The sequence below is a fragment of the Protopterus annectens genome, chromosome 7.part0, assembly GCF_019279795.1.
Source record: "Protopterus annectens isolate FY-2018-M chromosome 7.part0, PAN1.0, whole genome shotgun sequence".
Lineage (NCBI taxonomy): Eukaryota > Metazoa > Chordata > Ceratodontiformes > Protopteridae > Protopterus > Protopterus annectens.
Window position 1 is genome coordinate 41,508,961 of NC_056739.1, and position 25,955 is coordinate 41,534,915.

General features: G+C 41.4%; 1 protein-coding gene across 4 annotated transcripts in view; it reads left to right on the forward strand.

The window, feature by feature from the left end:
- CFAP276 (cilia and flagella associated protein 276) overlaps positions 1-25,516 on the forward strand; it is a 494,385-nt gene extending 468,869 nt beyond the window's left edge. For all 4 annotated transcript variants that reach the window (XM_044076475.1, XM_044076476.1, XM_044076477.1 and 1 more), the window contains exon 5: positions 25,206-25,516. In XM_044076475.1, coding sequence (XP_043932410.1) covers positions 25,206-25,276 — 71 coding nt within the window. In that variant the 3' untranslated portion in view covers positions 25,277-25,516. The remainder of the gene's footprint in view (positions 1-25,205) is intronic.
- Positions 25,517-25,955: the final 439 nt, after the last annotated feature.

Consider the following 25,955-nt stretch of genomic DNA (forward strand, 5'->3'; position numbering starts at 1 on the left):
CCTTCATTGTTAGATGGGTTGCTAACTGGCTCACAAACCAGACACACACTATCAAAGTGGGTGACTCCACATCAACCAACAGACCTGTTACTAGTGGGGTGCCACAGGGGTCAGTGATTGGCCCCCTACTGTTTGGTATATACTTCTCAGATGTTCAGGTCAAAACTAAGGTGTTGTGGGTTGTGGCTGACCAAGCCTGCAGACTACTGCAAACTGGGTGCAATTATTGAATCTCCAAATTATGTCAGTATACACCAGGAGGGACTTATGCATACCAACAACTGGTGTCTTAGTCACTGTCTCAGACTGAATGCAAAGAAATGCATCATCATAATTTCCCTTGGCACAAACAATGTTCCTTCACAAATCAACAGCAATACCCTAAGTACCCACAAAGTGGCAAGGGACTGGGGTTCACAAGTTGACCATGACCTTAACTTTGACCTCCATGTGTCTACTGTAGTAAGGAAGGCTTCCTATGTAGCACACTTGATTAGTAAAGGCATTGCCTTGACAGTAAAGAGGTTATAACCCCTCTATACTTGGCACTAATCTGGCCCATAATTCAGTATAATGCCCCATTCGCCATGTACTATACAGAGCATCTGCAGCAATTGGAGAGATCTCAGACATTTCTAACAAAGAACAAGGGTCTCCAGCATGTGCCATACACAGACCGACTAAAGTCCCTGTCACTTTACTATAGACTTCTTAGGGTAGACTTATGCCTGGTTTACAGAGCAATCTCAGACCCAAACATAATGAACTTGCTGCATATCTGTAAATCAACAGGGACTATGGCGACCCATTCCAGGGACCTAAATATGGCCTGTGATTTTAAACGGGACATGCTGGAGGGACAGATTTATCTCCCAGAGATTGCCACATCTTTGGAAGCCTACCTATCATGTGAAACAGAGCACCTCTATGACACTCTTCAAAAGGAATCTGGTTGAGTGGATTGAGGCATCATAAATTCTGACCAGGTACAGTGCTCACAACCCTCCTGGACATAGTTAATAACCAAGATTGCATTTAGTAATGACTAACCAACATTTTTATGGTATTACATTGGGATGGAATGGCTAGGCTTGAATTGATCTCCGGGTCTATAGCCTAGTAATCTCCTATGATCCCTTTCCACTTTGAATTATAGGTGTCTATTTGTGCTATGTATAGGAGCCTTAACCGTGTAGCTCTGAAATACTCTTCAAATTGGGCAATCCCAATCCATGTTCTTTTGGAAAAATCAGCTTATCCCACTTGACTCTTGCCATCTTCCCCTCCCAGATAAAATTCTCCAGTTCTTTATTAATTGCTATCCACAACTTCTCTTCTGGTTAATAAAAATATGCCTGACCTGTGTATTAGACTAAAGGGACTAAAAATATTTTAACTGCCTGTGTCTTACTATCCATAAACATATAACAGGGCTTCCAATTTCTCAGTTTTTGTATTATTTTTATTTAGTCTCTTCCCACATATCACTAGCTGTCACACCAGAATCATTTTAATCCATAATCCTAAGTACTTCATTTTTATCATGTCCGTGTAAATATGGATTTTGCTGAACCAATTTGTGAGTGGGTACATAATTTAAAGATATTGCCATTGTTTTAGCTTCATTATTTTTGTATCCTGAAAATATCTGAAACCATCTCAAAATGTTCAACAATACTGAAATGTCCTTTTCTGGTTTTGTCAGGTATAAAATAATATCATCTGCAAATAAAGCCAGCTTTTCTTAACTACCATACCAATTATATCCTTGAATTTCTGAGTCCCTTATTTTCTTTGCCAATGGTTTTAAGTATAATGTAAATAACAAAGGAGAAAGAGGACACCCCTGCCTGGTTCCTCTGTTCAAGCAGGGATTATCAGAGAAAGGAACCCACCCACTGCCTCCAATCTCTCCTACATCCTGCTAGTCAACCTTACAATTTTATCTGTGAATGCAGATTCTTCCATTGCCCTACTCAAAGTCACAGCTTACTCTGCAAATGCTTTCTCTGCATTAAGACCCACCAACAATAGTGATATTTTCTTACATTCTGCTTCCTTCTGGATTGTCAGTGTTCTGTTAATATTGTCAAATGTTTGCCTTCCTTCCACAAAATCACATTGGGCCATATCTATCAGTTTTGGTTTCACTTTATAGTCATAGTTTACTATTGAAATGGGCCTGTATGAAGCTGGGTCTGATGCGTCTTTACTCTCTCTTTAGGTATTACAGCCATCACCGCTTTCTTCCAGGATGTTGGTACTTCTCTTCCTTTCAAAATACTGTTAAAACACAACCTTCCAGATTTTTCAGTTTTTTTCCCTCCTACCTTCCAAACCTCCACAGCAATACCATCTATTCCTGGTGACTTTCCTGTGGATCGGTACATCACTATTTTTCTCTCATCTCCTCCTATCCTGTTAGTAATAGAATCTCGTCTAACTTTAACCTTTGCAGATTTAATTCTTCCATAAACATTTGCTACTTGTTCTTGATTTCTATATTTCTCTACTTTATACAGACTTTCATAGAATTTCTAAAATATTTCTTGTACCTCTCCAAGATCTGTTATCTTCCCTGTTATAGGCTTCCTAAGGTTAGTGACAGCCCTTTCTACTGCGTCATTGTGCTAAAAGTTTTGGTGTTCTGGAGTTATCAAAAAACAGTTGCTTAACAGCAATCTTTCTAAATTCATGCATATTATTGAGGTAATCCCTTATTTTCTCTTTAGCACTCTCCAGTTGCTCCTCTTCTTTGTCTGTGAGATTCCCCCTGTTCTGCAATGCTTTAACATTTGTCGGTTCCTCTAAATAATTATTTTACTTCTTAACCATATCTCTTTTATTTCCACCTTATTTTTAAAATACACTTCTCACTCCCTAGCTATATTATCAGAAGTTCCACCCTATTTTTAAAATCCACTTTAATTTTATCTCACGCCCTAGCTATATTATCAGAAGAAATTTTTATCTTCTCTAATATCTCCTTAATTTCCACTACCCATTCCTTAAATTCCTCTCTTTTCAAGAGATAGGTGGAAAAGTGCCAGTATCTCATTTTTATTTCATTACCCTATGTTTTTAGTTATTATTAGAGCATGATCTGAAATAGTTATTGGGTAAGTATCAAGACTTTCAAGTAAATGCACATGTTCCTGTAAAATGTAAATTCTCTCTAGCCTAATTAGTTTTTGTATCTTGGGGAATAATATGTAAATTTGCTCTGTCCTCCTAGTACTGAATTCACATCTCCCATGCCAAATAAGTTCATAAATTTCTTTAAACATCTACCCTCCTTTGTTATATTTTTCCCTTCTCGTTCCCCCCCCCGATACTTATCTGCCGCAAATCAAATTTCAGTCCTCACCTATAAGTAATATTCCTTGCTGAAAGTTGATTATTTCTCCCAGAATTTTCTTAAGTTCCATTATACTAGGTGGAATATAAATACATGCTTTTATAATCCTCATCCCTTGCCACTAGTGCCTTAGTACTATAAATGTAGCATTAATATATCTTCTATCACTATTGGAGTTCTAAGTTCTAAGTACTCCTCTTTTCCTTTGTCCCAGGTATTCTGCTGAAAAACCACCCTGAAAACATTTCTTCATCATATTCACACCTTTCAAGTGTGTCTCCTGTAGCACAGCTATTTGCATTCTACATTTTTAATACAGTTCACTAGTCTTTTTTTTTTGTATTCATCTGTGAGACCATTGGGATTTAAATACATTACAGAAAGAATCAGTGTTAAAAGTTATTATTCCCACCTTTTATGTATAACAGCTTTTTTTGTTAAGTGTCTACTTCCAGCTTTTGTATTACATGCATACACTGTTTGGCAGGTTGATCTTTTATACGGATGTTTCTTGTCATATCCATTTGAGCTAAAAGCATACATATATTTCTTAAAACAAATCATTATAATATTCAATGTTCTTTGTCATTTACTTGCTTTCTCTTAAAATGTGTTACTAGATCAAGCTAAAGGCCTTAATACAGTCATTCCCCTATGCAAGAATGAGCAGAAGTACATCAATTTTTGTTTTGTTATGCTCTTTTGACCAGACTTTTCTTCTTTCTTTTACACTGCAGTGCCTACATATCTTAAAACTGAACAAGAAAGAGGGAAGGGGGGGAAACAGCAGCACCTGTTTACATTAGCATCCCCATTACACTTAAAAAAATAACTGAGAAAACACAGCATGCAAGGAAAATCGTGCACTATAAAAATGTTAGTATTAAGAAAAAAAAATTTGTTTTGCCTACAGTTAACTTTCTCTCTCCTCTTCCCATCTCCAAAGTATTTTTCCAAACGTTAATGACATGAAGTAGGGCATATGCTTTATAGTCCCGTACAAGTTTAACAAAGTAAAAGTACAATATTTCCAGATTTTCTTGTTCTTTCATGTTTCAGAAATAGAACTGTTGCTTCGTAATTCCACATTTGTCAATTTCCAAGTTTTATACCTCACCTCCTCTGAATATCTGTTTAAAGCTTCTTCCATTTTTTCCGGCCTTTTATTTGAGCTGATATACTCCACCAGTGATTCATTTATTTTAATCGGGTCTGGATGCAGTTGTCTTATAATTTCCTCTAGGTTACTGGAAGTCATGTCTTGAGCTTGTATTGTATTGTATTTTGCTGAACATCTGCAGTACTCATCCTAGCCAGTGTTTTTTTTCCACCCTCACCTTTTGTATGTGATTGTCTTTCAGGTCCTCTGCGTTTCTTTTTTCTTGGCATCCTGGCAGTGTATTTACTAACCAGTTACTGAAATTTACCCAGAAATACAAGTCCACTGGCCTTCTCTTCTGAGTTTCTATTTTCACACTGGGAGAGCTGGAATTAAGCTGTTAGTATACAGCCATCTTGGAAGTCTAAAAGGAAGGCAATGTTGACAAAAATTAAGAAGAGTAATTCCCAAAATGTTAGAGCCCTTGTCACTGAAATAAACAAACAACTCAGGATCTTAATATCCACCAAAGCCAAGCTTGAAGCCAAAATAGCTACCCAAGCCAAGACAATCACAAGGCATTTTTAGTTATGTTTGTAATCTCAGAAACAATATGCTTAAACCCAGAAACCAACCCACATGTTGGAACCATAACAGCAACAAGCTTAAGAAAGACAATTTTGACCAAAAGTAAAGTAAGAAGAGTAATTCCCAGACTGATAAAGCCCTTGTCTCAGAAATAAACAAACCCAGGAGCTTAATAAAATCTACCAAAGCAAAGTCTGAGGTTAAAATAGTTACCCAAGCCAAAGACAACCGTAAGGCATTTTTAGTTATGTGCTCAGTTTCAAACGCACAATGTAGAAATGTTGTGAGCTGATTTTGAATGATGTTACCTACACTAAGGCGGAGAATATAGCAAACCTATTGGCCAATAAATTAAAATCTAACTTTACCCCTCTCTCCCCTCCAGCTGTGCCTCAAGATATACCTAAAACTTGCTCACCTCCAGCTATTACACAATAGCAAATTCTAAAAGTGCTATCAAAAGATAACAGTACTACATTCATGGGTCCTGATAATATCCCTGGATGCATATTAAATAGCATGAAGCATGATTAATCCACATCCTTAACACTGTTCAACCTCAGCCTCCATACAGATTTTTACAAAGTGAACAGAAGACATTGTGTCGACATCATCTAGGGATGTCATTGTCCCCTTTACTTAACTCTCATTAGGCAAGTCATTGAATATAATCCAAAGCAACTCTCAGATAGAACTTGTTCCCTTTGCCAAACTACTCTATGTAACTACAGACGAACACCTCAAGTTTGACATCCATATTCAGCAAAATATAAAGAAAACCCACCAGAAACTAGGGTCTATATTAGAAGACCAAATGTTTAGGTAATCAAATACTTAAACATTGATCTTCTAATATCGAAAGCAAAAAAAACGGCGGATGGCCAATTTAAAGCAGGGAAAGATTTCCCTTGGCCGTTTGCCTGTTGAGCGATCTTGGAGTTGGTATATTTAGTTGGGGGGGGTGAGAGGCAAAGCCCCCCCCCACTTTAGATGTAAAGTAATGTTTTTTGTGTTGTGGCCGAGGGACGTGTTTCCCTGGGACATTTGACATTGTGTTGTTCGATATTAGAAGATCGATGTTTAGGTGTTAGATCACGTAAACATTCGGTCTTTTGATATAGACCCCCAAAACTAGGTATGTTATACAGGAACAGCCACTTCCTCTCTACTTCTACCAGTCATACTCTGGCCTCCTCTTTTCCCTCCCTTCTGTATGGTGCCCCGCTACTAACTAACCTATCCTCTTCCATCACTTCCAAACTTGAAAGCGGTTATAAGAAAATTTCTAAATTTGCCACCAAAGCTAAACACTCCACTCACTGTGTTACCCTCCAGTCCCTCACTTGGTTAGAATTCACAAATTACCTGGACTTCCTCCAGCTCACTACAGCACATAGACTAATATTTAATCCAACCAAATGCCTAGTTCTGACATCCTTCCCAAATAGAACTCTCAGATCTGAACACCAAAACTTAATTACTGTCCACAAACCTAAATGTCCTGCTGGACAACTTCTCCTCTCCTCCTTAGGTAAGAAATGGAACTCTCTCCCTTCCACTCTAAGGACAATGTCAAACACAAACAACTTCAAAACTCAGCTTAATACCCACCTCTCCTCCAAATGAAAATGTAACTGCATTCTCCCTACCTAGAACTCTTTAACAAAAGCCCCTGGGAGGGTATCCTCCTGTGTTCCTAAGCACCTTATAGCTGGCTATAACCTTCTATAGCTAATTCCAATACAATCTCTCGCACTCTGTAAATAGCTTTTGACTTTAACTGTGTGAATTTTGTTAAAATGTATCTGCACAATATTTTTCCACTATGGGCAGTATTGCTCATGCTTTGTATTATTTGATATGTGTTTGTATTTTTATTGAACTTCTATCTTTACTGTAATCTGTTTCATGGAGCTTTTCTCCCCGGGCCTCCACCGAAAACGGGCTCTCTGGGCCCAGTGGACTTCCCTGGTAATCAAACTGGAAATAAATAATACCTAATTTGATATGCATCTGTCCAGACACATGCACCAACTGAAATGCCCACAGAGATACCTTACTAAAAGGATACAAGGCCTAAATAACATGTCCTACTTGGACCCACTCAGAGTCCTGTCACCATATTCAATATCCTACAGACTGCTAAGAGGTAACCTGTGTCTGGCATACAAGCCATCCTCTGACCAAATATTGATGGAGTTTCTTTACATCAGCAAATTAAGTGGCACCAGAAATATTCAGTCTAGAGATCTAAACCTCTTCTGCAACATCAACATAACAGTTTGGAGTGACAGTTATATCTCAGAGATGATACCATTGCCCTGGAAAAGACTTCCCATTCATGTAAAGCAAAGTCCATACCTGTCCATATTCAAGTCCAACTTGGATCTATGGATAGGAAACAGAAAATTTACTCTAGGACTGTCCCCTGTACTAGTAGTGGACAGAGACAGCTCCTATTCCATGCATGGGTTCCCTCAAATTATCTATGGCATGATCCCAGCTATTCTCACTAGGGGCAATATATAATTATCGACCGTGGGATGAGTAAGGCCATTCAAGCACCAAATGGAAAATTGACAAGGCTTAAAGTGTCCTGCTATGCTACCTTACCTAGTACTTGCCTATGAACCTAACAGATGAGCAGTTTGGATTCAAATTAGGATGCAGTAGAACTGACCTGATGTTTGCCATGAGACACATAGCAGAGAAGAAGCTGGAAATGAGGAAAGAGTACAGCTAGGCATTCACAGATTTGAAGAAAGCATAGGAAAGATCCCAAGAAAGCTGATTTGGACATCCAGTGATGGTTCAAAGTACCAGAAACATTGGCAGAGTTAGTACACATTGTACACAGGGACCCAATTACAAAAAGTATGAATAGTGAGGTTTCCATTCAGAATGGGTGTGTGTCAGGGCTCATACTGGGGATTAACTACAACAACAAACAGGTCAGATCAACAACGTTGCTCTATGCAGACTCTGAATAAGAACTCCGGCAAATACCTGGGATGGGAATACAAAAAGGTACATGCGATGAAACAGAGTACAGACAAGGCAGTGGTCATAGCAGCAAACAACTTCAAATGGGGAAAATAGAAGCTTAACACTGAAATAGAAGAACAAAACAGTGGAAATGGTGAACAACTTCAAATGTCTGGAATGTGTGGTTGGAGGAAGGGAAATATGAATAAGAAGGTCAAAGCTAGAAGCAGAAGTGCTGCAGCCAGCTGCACAATGTGTCAGGGTAGGGTGTGTGGCAGAAAAATGCCAAAGAAGCTTAAGAACAAAGTGTACAAACCAGTGGTGTGGTCAATGCTTCTGAATGACACAGAGGCATGGGCAGTGAAAGTAGAGCAGCTGAGGAAGTTTGCGGTGATAGGTGATGCAGCTGGAGTGCCCGAGATAGGTAGCAAGAAAGCTCACTGTGGGACAGACTAAGAAATGAGAACATCAGAGGAGAAGCCAAAGTAACATTGATTACTGAGAAGGGTAAGGAAAACAGATTATGGTGGTTTGTTCTCATGAGCAGGAAAGTAAAAGGCTATTTGGCAAGGCATTTGGGAGAGGCAGGAGGAATGGATGATGTAAAGGCCAAGAGACAGACAGAAGACATGAAAGAAGACCTGGGATAGGCGAGTATGACTGTTGAAGAAGGTAGGACAATTACTCTGAAGATTATATATATGAGAGAGAAAGAAACAGGGAGAAGTTATGAGAGTTAATGTGAAACTCCACCTTCATGGAAAAATGGGGTTGAAAATGATATTTAAAATTGTTCTAGCATATAACAGTAGGAGTGAGATATACTATTGTATTTCAATTTCTCATTCTACAACATTTGTACTTGCAGATATTTAAAGGGTATTTTATTAACTATTTGCTCCTCTTTTGGTACTTTGGGTAATACTGTACAAAGTATCACATTTCTCAGAATGCTTCAGAAGTAATGAGAAACAGTGGGTGCATCACCACTTGCATGCATTTGCAGTGTCATGTAATTCTTCTAATTTTCAATTGTAAGAATTTGAAAGTACAGGTGCCTTATTATGGTAATATATACAATTGTTGTGTCTTTCGGCTTATCCCGGTTAGGGGAACTCCGGTCCACTAATGTTTGGTAGTGGATTTTTACGTGCCGAGTTACCAGCCCTGATGCACAACCTTCAATGAAGGCACGCCCATTCACGCATGCCTCCACACAGAAGATGCTCTAGCTGAGAATCTAACATGACAACGTCTTGCTGTGAGGTGACAATGCTACCGCAGCACCACTACCGCGGGTCTTAATATATTCAATTGTAATTATACAATTTTCCTTGAAACAGCTTAAGAAGTACAGTAACTGAAATATAGTGCAGTACAAGGTTAACACACATCTGTCCATTAAATGGCCAGTGGGAATGTAATGATGTGATGGGGGCATGCACTGGGTGATGCTTACTACCACATACTGCTTACTACCACATACTGTGGGGGTCACATTCACAAATAACGTGTGGTATATTGAAAAGTTTTTTACTCATTCTCTTCTGTGGAGCTATTTTAAGTTCAAATTCTGACTTAATGGATATGGAATGAGCCTTTAAAAAATGAAGGCATCAGCTCACAATTTAAAGAAATGTTCATATTTGTAGAACATCTTTAAATAACTATTCCAAAGTAACCTTTACAATAGTTGCATTCATCTGATTCTAGATCTTAAATCACGTTTTATAAGCCAAGATAAACCCAGACAATATTCATTTTTGTAACGTTGCTTATAACAGCTCTATAACCACTCGTACTACATCTATACTGCCGGCAGCATTTTCTTTATACCGCTGTCAGCTAAGCTGTCTGTATCACCTGATTACAGTGATGTTTGGAGAAATAAGAAAACTATTACAGCACAAACAGTATTCAATATGCCTTTAGATGCAATACAAAGATGCAAATATTAATGCAGTTGTTTGCGCCATCATATAAGCTTTAAGATGAAACCTTCCGATAGTCCAGTACCAACCTATGAACCTATCTGCCAGGAGGCATATATTAGCCCAGCCACGTTGTGCGGTATTCACTGCCCCTTTAGTAGTTCCCTAGACCATTGTATTAGCAGCTAGTACCCTTGGCCCCTATCTAGTAGTGCTGTTGGTGTGATCCCTCCGGTGTGAACTTTGTTACCCATCTACTCATCAAGGTTCCTCTTGAAGGGTGATAGTGAGGGGCTCTGTCTTATGTAGATCAGGACCCTGTTCCATAGTAAGGGAAGTCTCTGTGAAGGGAATCTATCCCTTCAGCATGTTCTATTCATTGTTGTGTTGAGGTTTATATCCCTACAGCGTGTAGCTCGAGTAGATTTGGTTTTGCTAAGATGGAGCATGTTCAACAATTCTGGGTTGGACATGGCTCTGTACGTTAGACAGAGATCGCCTCTGAGAAAGCGGTATGCAACAGAGAACAGTCTTAGCTTTTTCAATCATGCTGCATAGGGCAACTGTTTGAGGTCAGTAATCCTCTTGGTTAGGTACCTCTGTGGTCTCTCCAGCTGCTGGAGATGTCTAGCCAGGTACATTCCAATTGGTGCATTGTACTCAATAATGGGTCTGATGAGGGAAGAGTGGAGGGGCACCATTACATCCTTAGATCTGGATGCGAACCCTTTCGTGATCAGATGGGTCACACAGAAGGATTTTCTAACCACTTTGGCAACATGGTTATCAAAGGAAAGCTGACTATCTACTCGAGTCCCTAGATCCCTTATTTCTTCTTCAGATTTCAGGGGATTACCTCCTATGTTGTAGTTTGCGGGTACTCTGTTTTTTCCAAAGGGGATTACTATGCATTTTTTTTTGCATTTAGCTTGAGACCATGGCTTTGACACCATGCATCAATCTCATTTAGACCCTTCTGGAGGATCTCCACGTCGGCCGGAGACTCTATTATAGCACCCAGTTTGCAGTCGTCCGCAAACTTAGTCAGCCACAGCCCTTCCGTGCTTGCCTGTACTTCTGAGAAGTATATGCCAAACAGGAGGGGCCCCAGGACAGAGCTCTGAGGCACACCACTAGTTATTGGTCTGGATTCGGACATAGATCCCGCTACTCTTACTTTATGGATCTGTCTGAGAGCCAGTTTGCGATCCATCTTGTGACGCAAGGGTTTATGCCCAGGCTGGTGAGCTTATCAATAATACCTGAATGGGGAATGGTGTCAAATGCTTTAGCAAGGTCAAGTTAAGCCGTGTGTACCTCCTTTCCCTTATCTATAGCCTGAGTAACTGTCTCAAAGAAATCCACCAGGTTCAGGAGGCATGATCTGCCCTTGAAGCTGTGTGGGGTCCAGCGACTGGAGGTTCCCAATCTCTCCATTTCTGAGTTTCATAATGATTCGCTCCATAGCCTTACAGATCAGACTGGTCAGGCTTATTGGTCGGTAGTTCCCAGGGTCAGTTGTGGCCCCACCCTTATGTAACAGGACCACCATTGCCGTGCGCCATTCTATGGGCACATATCCTGTGGAGAGGCTGAGACTGAATAGGGTATTAAGATGCGGGGTTAATTCCTTTTGGAGCTTGCATATGACATGCCTGGGACACCATCTGGTCCCATGGAGGCAGTGTTTTTAGCTTTAGATAGAGCCTTAACAAACGTATCAGTAATAATTGGACTTGCACAATCCCCTGGAATGGTAATAGGCCCTGTAAAGGGGGGGGGGGGGATTTGCACTGAACCTGTCAGCCAAGATGTTGGCAATGTCAGAAGGGTCAGTGTATTTTGTTCCATTTTGTACTCTCAGAACAGACCTGAGAGTTGCCATTTAGGTTTTTGACATAGCCATAGAAGGCCTTAATGTTATCCTTGGCAACTTTCTTTTCAAAATTAGCTTTAGTTGACTTGATGAGGACCCCCAATTTCTTACTAATGCTGATCAGGGATGATTTTTCTACTTGAGATTTGGCCTTTTTTTGTATAAGTCCTCTCCGTTTATTGTAAAGTTTGCTTATGGCCGGGGTCCACCAGACTGTTTTTTTCTTGCTTGAGGAAGGAGTATTGGTTTTATTTGGGATAGCATGGTCCATGCAATCCTGAAGATGCATATAGAGTGCCTTGGTGTAGGATTCCGCATACTGGATGTCATTATCCTTCTGCAAGGGAATAGTGAAGCTTTCCACTTCGGATGCAAGAAGTTTGCTTTGAAAAGGTTTTTGACTATGGTTTCTTTGACTGGGGGAGGTGGAGGGGGGAGGTGGAGGGGTGAGGATGTCCAGGGTTATCAGTTTGTGGTCGAATCTGACCAAGGAGGGAGTGATAACAGGTGTGGTACAATAGGCGCCCATATTTGTGATGATTAAATCCAATATATTGTCCCCCCTAGTGGGGGAACATACTAGTTGTTCAAGGGCATTTGAATTTATAAATTCTATGAATCGCTGAGCATAGGAGTTTGAACATTGGTAGCTCGCCCAGTCTATACCAGGGTAGTTGAAATCACCCAAGATTATGGTGTTGGGTAGGACCTTTATATTTTCCAATGTCTCAAGGAATGCAGAGTGAGCATCTTGGGACATGGTGGGTGATCTATAACCAGCTACGACTTGAAATGTGGTTTTGCCTGCTGATAGTTGCACATGGATGATCTCTGGGGCATCATGCTGCACTACTAACCTGGAGATATGGGTATCCTTGATGAATATGGATACACCTCCACCCTTTGTACTGCGATCCGGTAACTGAGGCCGGAAGGTATGATATGAATTGTAACCTGGCAGTGCTGGGGTGCTCTCTTGAGCCTTGAACCAGGTTTCTGTCACTGCACAAACATCGATTTTCTCCATGCTGAGGAGAGCCTCGAGTGTGTGCATTTTGAGGTTGAGACTTTTGTACCTTGATACCTTGTATATAGCATGTTTTTTTTTTTTTTTTTTTGAACAAATCACATTTGACACCTAAAAATATCAGTAGAATGTAAATGCAAATATACCTGGTGGAGTCGCAAGGCATTGAGTTAGAGCAGCTAGCTGGGTGTTGAGTGGCAATACCTGTAGGTGTAGTAGAATTCAGTACTATGTCTACATTAAAGTTAGTAGAATTTGCTACTGCTTAGCATAATCTGCCCCAGTAAAGCATCATTAGTCTGCACCAAGAAAGTATCCTTAAAAGCCTTTCAATACCAGTACACCACCCCCGTGTAGCTCACCAAGCAAAGGACTGGACAGCATGGATATTCAATTTCCTAATGAGTATCCTGAGGCAATGTAGCAATCATCTCATGTTTACCAACAACCACTTAATCCTTAAAGAAACAGACACAGTAGGTACACTTGCACAATGACACTGGAGGCTAAAGTCTTGCATACAAGCACATATGAGGTTGTCGAAACCACACCCACCTCACACAGCACACAGCACACACAGACTAAAATATGCTGAGGCACTTAAAATCAATCTTCCTAAACAACAAATATTGCCTAGACCATCCATTGTCAAAGCTATGTCACATGGCATACTGGATACACACACCATCCAACATATCACCATACTCATGGGAGACTTTAATTACCCCCTGTAGACAGGGAATCTTATGCAGCCTCGAATCTACAGGCACAGAGATTCCTGGGCTTTGTATTTACAAACACCCTTAACCAAGTAGTGAAAACACCCACTAGAGGCTCCAACAAACAGGACCTCATACTCACAAATATGGGAGAATGATGTTGCAACCCCCAATGTCTCATCTTTAGGTACAACCTTAAAGCTCTCTCGCTCAAAAGCAAAATCAACTTAGTAACCCCAGTAAAACCAGAAACAGGAACTGTTCCAAGGTAAACTACCTTTTATTAAGCGATGGTTTGACAAAATTCAGTGACCCTCCAAACCTGGAGAACACAGCAGCCTATGGTGAATTGCTCTTAACTCTGTACAACCATGTCAGAGGCTGCTGTACCCTCCAGAATTAAGCTCAGAATTAGCCCCAGAAAGAAATTGCCCTGGCGACATCCCAAAATCAACAGGAAGTACAACAAAGGGAAAGAAATTATGCCAAAATCATGAAGGGTAATTCACACAAAGATAACTCTCTCAAACTAAAGAGGCAAATAAGATGGCTAAATGAGTAGCTTCTCATGTGAAAGATAACCATAAGGCCTTCTTTAGCTATGTCAGAAACCTCAAGGGCAGCATACAGTACTGTGCTAAACTGATGGTTAATGGTGCCACATTCACCAAGCATGGCAGTATAGCAAACCTGTTAGACAAATTTCCAACTTTACCCCCCTCACCCCCAACTATAACTAGGGAGTATGTACTGGCTGCACTCATTAAAGCCAAGAACATAGCCTCACTAGGCCCTGATAACATTCCATGATGCCTCCTGAGCAGTCTAAAGTATGACTTTTCAGGACTCCTGGAGTCACTATTTAACTGTAGTCTTAAAATAGGTTTTGTACCTCAAGAATGGAAGACTGACAATCATCCCTCCTTCGAAAGGGAGGACCTTCAACATATCATGGAAATTACACAGTCAGTATGTGTAGCCTTTTTTGCAAAGCCATGGAAAGCAGTATTATGAAAATCATCAACAAGGGCATAAGAGACCACGAGACACTGAATCCATCCCAGTTTGACTTTGTCAAAGGAAGGTCATGTTTACTGAACCTGATGGACTTCTCTGAAAATGTCACTAAGGCAAATAGAGGAGGGAAAAGCGGTGTGTATAGCCTACCCGAAACTGGCTAAAGCTTTTGATACAATACTTCACTAGGGCACTGTCAACAAAGTGACAGAACTAGGCATAAACCTCTCTCTTACATCCTGGATAGTTAGCTGGCTCATAGATAGAACCCAAGAAGTTAGGATTGGTGAGGCCACCTCCACAAAGAGGTCAGTTATCAGTGGAGTCCCGCGGGGTTCTGATTTGGGATATCTCCTCTTTGGCATCTACTTCTCGAAGGGCAAAGCCTATATCAAAGGTCTCTGGATGACCAAGTTCACAGAAGATTGCAAACTGGGAGCAATCATCAAATCCTCCCCAAAGACAAGAAGACCTTTCAGGAAGGTCTAACACACATTCAAGGCTTAGTAAAAAGCTAGAACTACAGTGGGGAGGAACCTACAACCAGCTTAAATCAGAAACTAATCAGATGCATTTAACGCTGATGGCATATTTTGTTTACAGTAAACATTCTGCTGTGAACACCTGTAACAGACAAGGAAAACTGTAGACCAGCTACATTGGGGGTGCATAAAAAGATGGTATGTTATGAAAGATGGACTTGTCTCTTATAGAACTACTCTTAAGGTAGTAAGTATTTAGCTTTCATATTTAATAAGAAAAGGTGCATCCTGTTTAACAACAGCATAGCTCTTTTAGCAAATCTTTCTCACTAGACATCCCTATGGGCTACAATTGCCCCTGATAAAGACCCAGACTTGAATGTAAAGTTTAGCTTAAAGTATCTTGGGGGGCATGAAAGGTTGGTATGTTATGCAGGATGGACTTGCCTCTTATAAATCTATTGTTATGTTAAGTATTTAGCTTTCACAGCTAATAGGAGATCCATCCCATTTAACAATAGGATAACTCCCTTAGCAAATCTTTCTGGGCAGGTATCCTTATGGCAGTATCCCCTTGGCAACAGTGGCCCCTGATGGAGACCCAGACTTGGATGTAAAGTTCATCTTATAGAATCTCGCAAAAGTGTTGAGGAAAACCAATTGGCCATCAGACAGATACCATCTACTAATGATGCTGTGAGATTTTCCTGGCTCAGGTTATTACTACCAGAAATAGTATTTACCTGACTGGGTATTTTAGGTCTGCCATATATACAGGTTCAAACCAAAGCAAAGTAAGCTTCCCCATCTCATAATTTAAGATGTTCATCATTCTCACTGCTGCAGTAGCCTGTGGGTTGTATCCTGTCAAGGATACAGCAATTGGCCAGCTTCCCAAAGCTCTAATCCCTTCCTTCACAATCACTTTGGCTATCTGCAGACAGAACCCTTTTTGGAGAGCACTACATATGTATGTATATATATATATATATATATATATATATATATATATATATATATATATATATATATACACACACACACACACACAATGAATAAATATCTTCAGAACTTTCTTGCTGCTTGCTGCAGACACATCCCTGAAGCTCTATAGGAACAGCAGTTGGCCTGCAGCTTCTTTTCAGAGAGATAGGCCCCTTTTGGGGAACCCTTCCACATTTTTCTTGAATTTGTGTGTGTGTGCTTAGTTTTTTGACAGAATTGTGGTATATCTCTTAAAAAAACTACAAATCGCATGCTTTGCATTTAGTGTAGATTTATGGCATATGGGCTTATTTACATGGATTTTTAAGCTTCTTAAGGAGTTATTAATTTTTCAATTCTGTAATTTGGACAGGAAACGGTGTTGTACTTTAGGTTCTTGTGTAAACTTTGAGACTGCGTACTTAATTTTTATTGTTTCTAACAGTTTATTAAACAGTACAATTATTTTGTATTTCTACAGAATTTGATTATGTATAGGTTTGAAACTTTGAGAAAGTATTGTGTGCTTCTTATATGAACTAAGTAACAACTTATCATTTGAATGACTCCTCCTAGTGTATCTGACTGGCAATCAGGCTTCTTTCCCAGCTACAGAAAGGGTACTTACCTTAGTTCTCCTGTTCTTCCTACAATATAACTAAAAGGAAAAAAGTTAAAACATGAGCCCTTGCCTATAGCATGGGATCTCTCAGTGCCTCAGCCATTGGTAGGTGACATGACAGTGGATGTTACTTTTTCCTCAGACCATTTATTGGTTTCCTCAAATCCCTTTGTTGTAGTCATGACAGCCATTATGGATTGGGATCAGGCGTCTTCTCTTTAGCTGTTCCAGTGTTGGATGGTGCCATGGGAGAACCAGCCAATTTGGGTACTAGGGTCACCCTGGGAGGGTATTGGGTGGCTGGGGAAGGGAAAGAGACCACTTGCCCAATTTGAAATACCTTCTCTGAATAGGACTTTATCAGAGATATTCCTAGGAAAGAGAAAGACAATTATTCATTATGACAAATGGATGCTCATCGTGTTACCCTGCTGCGCAGTCATCACACTTGGGTTATCCTGTCGTCAGGCGGGCCCGCAGTCGGCTGGAATTCCAAAGTCTTGGTCCGGCGTCAGTTGCTGTCACTTCTTCCTATATAATGCAACCGATGCCATTTTCTTCACTCTTTCTTGCCGCGCGGTGCCCGAAGCAGAAGCAGTTTGCAAGTGCCGGTTGGTCAACTACTGAAATTTTCGAATTCGAATTTCAGACCGAAGTCTTCTATAAAGCTAAGTACCCCGTTGGGGAAACTTTTCTTGCCTCAGACCGATGTCAGAAAAAAGTTAACAATTTTATTTCTTGTGAGAAGCAAATACCTCATAAGGATTTTCATTCTTATTGCATACCTTGCCTAGGACCAGACCACGACATCACTAGTTGTCATTTTTGTGCTAGGTTTAATAAGCATACTATTAAAAGATGCTTTGATTTCGCACGACACTACTTCGGTAGGAAATTTAACTACACCATGCCGACGGAGCAACCGACTACCGGCGTGCACAAAAAACGCAAGGATAAGGACAGACAGCCCAGGCCTAAGCCAGATTCCGAGGCCTCGGCTGGTCCGGTCTCTGGTCCTCAGTGAGGCTCTGACACAGCCCCTGACTACCGCAGATCTGGAACCAGAGACCGCTTCAGAATTTTTGACGGAATGTACCAGGCCTACGCAGCCATTTAGTTCAGGCCCTTCCGATGACATTGCTGAAAAAGATGTCGGTGCTGCAGAAACGCCATTGGTTTCTGAAGGTGTTTTCAGACAGACGACGCTCACCATTAAATTGTATTCTAAGATGAAGATTCCTATTAAATCTAAAAAGACTGCACTTCAGTCCCCTTTTCAAGGCCCCATGCCTAAGAAACAGATGCTCAAAATGGCTGAAGATTTGATCACTTTAATCAGGGGTTCCCAGCCCCCTCCTGCCAAAAGGCTTAGACAAGAGGAAGATTATGCATCCTCTGAACAAGTGTCCATTTCTTCAAACTCCTCTGAGGACAAAGATTTCTCCGTCTCCCCTTATGAAGATTCTGATGATTCCATTCCCTCAGCTTCTCCTCCTGAAGACTACTCCTTTGGGGAAACTTTACACACTATGAGGGAACATTTTCACTGGGAAGGTGAGGACTACTCTGACTCGAAGAAACGGCTCAGAGAGTTTTTTACTCCCCCAACACAGACCACTTGCCATTCCACCAGTTTTAGACATTGTGGATGATGTTTACTTAGAATCCAGATTTAACCCTGATTCTCTACCTCCTGCTCTGGCTAAGTCTGGACAGATATTATAGAGTGCCTGATTCCCACAAATTTCTTTACAAAAGCCCTGTAGCTGACCCAGAGACAATCTCCTAGGGTCCCAAGGGGGCTAAGGCTTCTATGGCTAAAAATCCTGTACCTTCTGAGAGGGATTCCAGAGCACTAGACAGGTGGGAGGAAAAAGGTTTACACCTCAGCCACTCTAGCTCTGAGGGCACTAAATTGGCAATTTCACATGCTTAAGTATCAGCAATTTATAATCTCTCAGTTAAAGCAAAAAATTACCACTCTCCCTCAACAATCTGAATTGAAAGAAATGCAGGATCTGTTGCATGCCACTGAACAGGTGGGCAAACATACCTTACAATGTGGGTTTGATTCTTTGGAGGCCTCCTGCAGAGCAGCTGTCACTGGGTCTGTTATATGTAGGCATGCTTGGTTAAAGGAACAAACTCTACCTGATCATGTTAAAGCAAAACTTCTAGATGCTCCCTTACAGCAGATGTTCTTTTTGGAGTTAAAGCAGAAGTAGTCTTAAAGAAAATGGAGGATAAGGCAAAATCTATGCAGACAGTCAAAGATTTCCTACAGGTACAGCCCCCTCGCTTCAACAGAAACTGGCCAACAAAAAAATTGGTCCTTTCCAGCTACAGACAGACCACAGAGGGGGGGTAAATACAGACGCCCAGTGGGCAGAGGACAACCACAAGCCCAGTACAAACCTCGCCAATGGGGCACTACAACAGAGAAGGGAGGAGAAGACAGGTCCCAATCTACCAGAAGGCAAACTCAATGACTTGCACCTCATCTGGCCAAGCAACACTCTCTTGGCAGCCCCCTTGGGAGGAAAACTCACTTTTTTCAGACAACTGGCACATTGTCACAAAGGACAAATGGGTCCTAGACATACTTTTACGAGGATACAGATTCCATTTTCACACCTTGCCAAAGAGGAATGCTAAACCTGCCACAAAAATCAATGAGCAGAGGCACAAAAACAAATTACATCTCTCATGGACATGAGAGCCATTCAACTGGTACCTACTCGAGAGCAAGGTCAAGGATTTTACTCGAGACTCTTTCTAGTGCCCAGAAAGGATAATGCCTGGAGACCAGTTCTGGACCTTTCAATTCTAAACACTTACTTGCAAGATCCCAAATTCAAGATGCTAACACTACAGCAGCTTCTTCCCATGTTGGGCAAGGAAGCATGGCTAGTAACATTGGACCTCAAGGAGGTATACCTGCATGTCCCTATCAGACAAAGTTGCAGAAGATACCTCAGTTTCATTGCAGGTTCAACCCATTACCAATTCTCTGCCCTTTGGCTTATCTACTGCGTCCAGAGTCTTCACAAAATGCCTGGCACCAGTAATTGCATACTGCAGACAAAGAGGAATTCAAATATACCCATACCTGGACGACTGCCTCATCCAAGTATAAAGCAAGGACATTCTATTACATCATCTGGCTTGTGAGAAACATCTACTAAATTGCCTGGTGTACACAGTAAACGAAAAGAAGTCAAAACTAGTACCCTCACAAAATATGACATTCCTGGGTGCCAGCTTGAATACAACAGCCCAGAAGGCTTATCTGACGCCAGACAAACTACAACTGACTATTTCAAAACCATGGCAACAAAGGCCCAATTAACTGCAAGAAAAATTCTGCAGGCCTTGGGCTTCATGGCATCTTGCATACTTCTAATACCATTTGCAAAGCTGCATATGAGGAAGTTACAGTGGTACCTAAAAAACGTATCGTCTCAACACAGCCACAGCTTGGACACAATGATATCTCTCATTCCCTGCCTACAACAGGAGTTTCTATGATGGTCACAGGCATGTCACCTCAACAAGGGTCAGCCTTTCACCTTGCCCCCAGCCAGGCAAACTATCACAACAGATGCATCAGATTACACCTGGGGGGCTCACATGGCAGGGCAGTGCATTCAAGGTGTAAGGACTGCAGATCAAAGGAATCTGCACATCAATCAAAAAGAGATACTAGCTGTACAGAAAGCTCTGACAGCCTTCAAGGATCTATCACATCCAGGACGACTGACAACACCACAGTAATGTGGTACATAAACAAACAAGGGGGTACTCACTCCTACCCTCTGTGCAGGCAAGCAATGACCTTATGGAACACAGCTCTGGCTTACCAAGTTCAGTTACAAGCTCAATTCCTGCCAGGACAGAAGAATACATTGGCAGACTACCTCAGCAGAAACATATTGGATCCCCACGAGTGGAAACTAGATCCACAAGTATTTACAGTGATAACTCAAAAATGGGGCCTTCCAGACATAGACCTGTTTGCCAGCCAACTATCAACTAACAAAATTTTGTACAAGGGCACTTCACCATCAAGCGTGGAAAGTGGAAGCACTCTCTTTCAGTTGGAAAAGCCTGACAGTATATGCCTTCCCTCCATTGCCTCTCATCACAAAGGTACTTCTGAAAGTCAAAAAGGAGAGACCACGACGGATTCTCATAGCCCCAGACTGGCCACGCCAGCATTGGTACCCCCTATTGAGGAATATGGCCCATGGCCCACCATGGATATTACCACAAATTTCCCTTTTACTCACACAACAAATTAGATTCTTCACAGCCAGCTCAAAACCTTAAATCTGGCTGCATGGCAAAACTAAGCATCCAGCCAGCTCCTCTTTCCCAAGCAGTTATGGATGTTATTCTGGAAGCTAGGAGGCCAAGCACCAGGAAGGCTTATTCGGACAAATGGAAAAGGTTTTGTGCCTGGAACCAATCTAAAGGCCAAGACACAATTCAGCCTCATATGCCTCACATTCTACAGTATTTAACTGAGATGTTGCACAAAGGACTTTCTTTCTCCTCCATTAAAATCCATGCTTCAGCTATTTCAGCCCACTACAATACGGATCCACCCTTATTTTCACATCCACTTCTAAGGCAGTTCCTCAGAAGGGCAAAAAACATTAGACCAACCAGGAGAGCACCTACACAAACATGGGACCTCAATTTTGTTCTGGAAAAACTAACGCTGCCTCCCTTTGAACCAGATTTCTCTGCAGATCTTCAGTTCCTATCATGGAAGACTGCCCTGCTGCTAGCAATAACTTCAGCTAGAAGAGTCTCAAGAGCTACAGGCACTAATGGCAGTGGAACCTTTCCTCATTTTTCATTAAGACAGAGTTGCTCCATGAACTAATCCTTCCTTTATGCCTAAGGTGGTTTCCAGTGTGGCTTTAAATCAAACCATCCACTTACCCACCTTCTTCCCAAATCCACAGAACAAAGGTGAGAGACTCCTACATTCCTTGGACATTCACAGGCAACTTCGTTACTACTTGGACAAAACTAAGGCTTTCAGAAAATCTGACCAGCTCTTTGTATCCTATGCTACAGCTTCTCAAGGGAAGGCTATATCAAAGCAAACCATTTCCAAATGGATAGGCCATTGCATACGTTTTTGCTACACATCATGGAAAACCAGTTCCTGCTACCATTAGGCCCCACTCTACCAGGGCAACAGCTACTTCTACAGCCTCTCTCAGGGGGGGGTTCCAACCAAGATTTTGGAAGCTGCAACTTGGAGTTCAGTACACACCTTTACCAAACACTATCGCTTACCACTTTACTCCATGACCAGGGCGGGCTTCGCCACTGCAGTTCTGCAGGGCCTTCTAGCCTCCTCTAACCCTCTATGATACCTCCACCCATCCTTAGCTTTGGGATTCAACCCAAGTGTGATGACTGCAGCAGGGTAACACGATGAACATAGTACAGTTGTGTACCTACTATAAATGTAGATGTTCAAGTGTACACTCTGCTGCAGTCCAGGTTACCCTCCCTCCATTCCCTCTGACCTACTGGCTATATCTCTTCAATACCTTCCTGATGTATTTGCTTATAGCTGAAGGGATTTTGTGTTTGTGCAAGTTTACTCAATTTGGTACTAATTACTGACCACCTTTTTGGGGGCACCTGACATCTGGAGCAAGAAAAACTGAAAATGGTGCCGGTTGTATTATATCTACCCCTGGCACACTGACGTCAGGGAAGAAGCGACAGCAACTGACGCCGGACCAAGACTTTGGAATTCCAGCCGACTGCGGGACCCCCTGACGACAGGATAACCCAAGTGTGATGACTGCAGCAGGGTGTACACTTGAACATCTACATTTATGGTAGGTACAAAACTGTACTTTTCTGTGACAAAAAATTATATAGCTACCTTAGCCAGGAATTTGTTGCAGGAATTTACTCCTGGGAGACTCTTAGCTGGTTCATTATTCCTCTACCCCTAAGAAGGGGGGGGTGGGGGCTATTTGTTCAGATCATCCTGATGTTGACAGAGACAGGGTACTGTCAACTGTGGGGTCCATAGTTCAAGATGCTGATTTTATATACAGTGAAGCTGAATTGAAAATTTTGGAGATTTTCTCCTTTCCTGAGACTGCCTCCTGGCTCAAGGATGATCTTTTGGGAATGGTTTGATGTTCTCCCTGGGCAGATATTAGAACAGGAAGCCCCATACTCTGCACACATTACTTATTCTGTCAGCCTTGGATGATGCTGTCAATGCTGCCTCGAACACTTCTATTAGTTATCTGTACCTAAAAAGGCAGATAAATTGTGTAAATGTAATTACAAAACAAGTAGTATGTAAAACTTTTGATTTTTCTATAGGCATGTTCACTCATGGATACATTACTCCCAGAGTCTAATTCCATATTTGCAGTCTTGTGTTCTAACTCTATCAAAGGAATAGACCAACTTTTTGCAAATGTAAAAAACTTGGACAACAAAACCAAACTTGAGGCTAAAGGCATCAGTGGCAAGCCAACATCCATCTCACTGAGAAATTTCTATACAACTTCAAAGTAGCAGCACATCTAGCCTATATAAGGGAAGAGCTCAGAACCAGCCAGGGCTGAAAACTAGACACATGTACTTTACAGGAGAATATTTTCCTAAATGGTATGTACCGCACAGGTTGCCACTTCCATAATCAATATAATGCAATGGACAAGTTATTACTTTGACAGTACAGAGGCATCAAACTCCTACCACATTGCATGAAAGTTCTGGAGAGGGTGATTGATAAATGGATACACAGAATAATAGAATGTGAGATGGGAGATGAACAGTTCGGATTCAGATCAGGATACAGCACAATTGACCGATACTTGAGAAGAAACTAGAGAAGAGGAGAGAGTCAAACTGGGCTTTCCTAGACTTGGAGAAAGCATATGACAAGGTCCCAAGAAAGCTGATCTGGGCAGTACTGCGGTGGTTTTGAAGTCCCAGAAACATTGGTAGAATTAGTACAGGCTATGTACAAGGACCGTGACTCAAGTACGAACAGTGTTTGGCCTCAACTGAGCGGTTCCCAGTGAGAGTGGGTGTACACCAGGGTTCAGCTCTGAGCCCACTGCTGTTCATACTGGTAATGGACTACATCAGCAACCAGGTTGGAGGAGTCAGAGCAACAAAGCTGCTGTATGCAGACGATGTGGCAGTACAGGCAGACTCTGATCTAGAACTTCAGCAAAGGATAGGAGAATGGAATGCAAATCTGAAGGCACATGGGATGAAACTAAGCACAGATAAGACAGTGGTAATAGCAGCAGATTGGGGAACTCAGAAGAAGCTGAGAATAGAGACAGATGGGAAGATAGTGGAACAGGTAAACAGCTTCAAGTATCTGAGAGGGGTGGTTGACGAGAAGGGTAGTCTGAATGAAGAGGTCAAAGCTAGAATCAGAGGGGCTGCAGCCAACTGGCATAGAATATATCAGGTGTAGTATATGACAGAAGAATGCCAAAGAAGCTGAAAAGTAAGGTGTACAAGACAGTGGTGCGACCAGTACTACTGTATGGTACAGAAACCTGGGCACTAAAGGCAGAACAGTTGAAGAAGCTAGAGGTGATGGAAATGAAGTGCCTGAGAAAGGTGGTAGGATGCACACTGCAGGACAGGCGAAGAAATGAGGACATAAGAGCAGAAGCCAAAGTAGCTCCAATTGCAGAAAAGATCAAAAAACAGATTACGATGGTATGGGCACGTGTAGAAAAGCAGAAGACAATCTGGTGAGGGAGATTTAGGACAGACAGGATGAAGGTAAGAGGAAGCGAGGGCGTCCAGCAAAAAGGTGGATGGATTGTGTGAAAGATCTGCAACAGTCAGGCATGAGTGTTGAAGGCAGGAGAGTGGCACTGAAGAGGGAGTTGGCGACAGTTAATACGATACCCCGACCCCATGTAAATGGGAAAAAGGGGGTGATGATATTACTTTGAGAAATACACTTAAACACTTGTGCGATCAGTTAAAAAAAATTGTCTTATTGGTTTGATTACCGACTTTCAATTTTGTAAGGAATAGTTCATTGAAATATTTATCCTTGATAATTCTTTGGAGTTGGATACCATGGAGTAAAAGCACTATGGTACATATAAAATTCAGACTACTGTCTTATGCTTTCTACATACAAACTCTGGTGAGAAAATGTTTTTTTTTTTTCCAGCTACATTAGAGCAGTGGTTAGCCAAACAACTTAAAATTGTGACTTATCCAAACCAAATGATGTGTAGTGGAATATAAATATTGTATAGCACAAGTCTATCTGCCATTATACACAGGCCTATTTGTGTTTGTGTGGAAGGTTCATAGGTGGTTACTAGGCTATTGACCTGAAGGTCTTTGTAAGTGTAGCCATGTGGTGCTTCTTCAAAATACTTAACTTGAAAAGTCACTTGTCCTGACAAGTTTGACCTATTAAGCAGTAAGTTGTCTCCATTTTGAAATGGCTGATCACTTTTTCTTTCCTTGCAGAAAGTCACCACACAGCTGCTACCAATAGTGGATATTCCAGGAAGCATGATGGAGGTTTCTACTCAACATAACCAACACCAAGGAATGCATACAGCATCTAGCAATAAATCAGTGAATTTAATGTGCAACAGATTTGTCCATCCTTTTAGCTTTCAGCATAAACATAATACACTCATTTTTTTGGAAAATGAGACAAGACTGCAGAGTACCATTAGCCAAGCTGAGTTGTAACTGACTTTCCTGTGTATGTAGACAAGATGTGAATATGCAGGAGTATGTTTGGGGGTTTTCATAAAAAGAATCAATGTGCAGATTGGTTTGTTTCTCAGATTTACTTAAGTACGCCAATGGTCAGTTTTGTTTTGCAACAATTGCTATTTGCTACACATTTCTTAGAAGATCAATGTATTCTTCAGTACATCTACCTGTTTAACCATGTAACCATAACAAGTTCAGTATTCATCCCTTTGAAAAGTGAAATGCAAGGGGGGAAAAAAAGAGCAAAAGGAAAGAAAGACAAGTTTCATTAGCTTTGGGACAGGCAGCAGCAGCAGGCACCGATAGGTACACGACTGTTCGAGATCTACTGTGATGGCCTTCAGAAACCTCATTGCACTTTTTAACTTACACCTTTGAAGTCCCCTGCAGACCACTTCCCATCACTGACAAAGCCACAGAGAAATGGCTAGTCACAGCAGATCACTGCTCTCCTTCCACTACCCTCAGTATTTGTTTCAACCCCAACTAAGC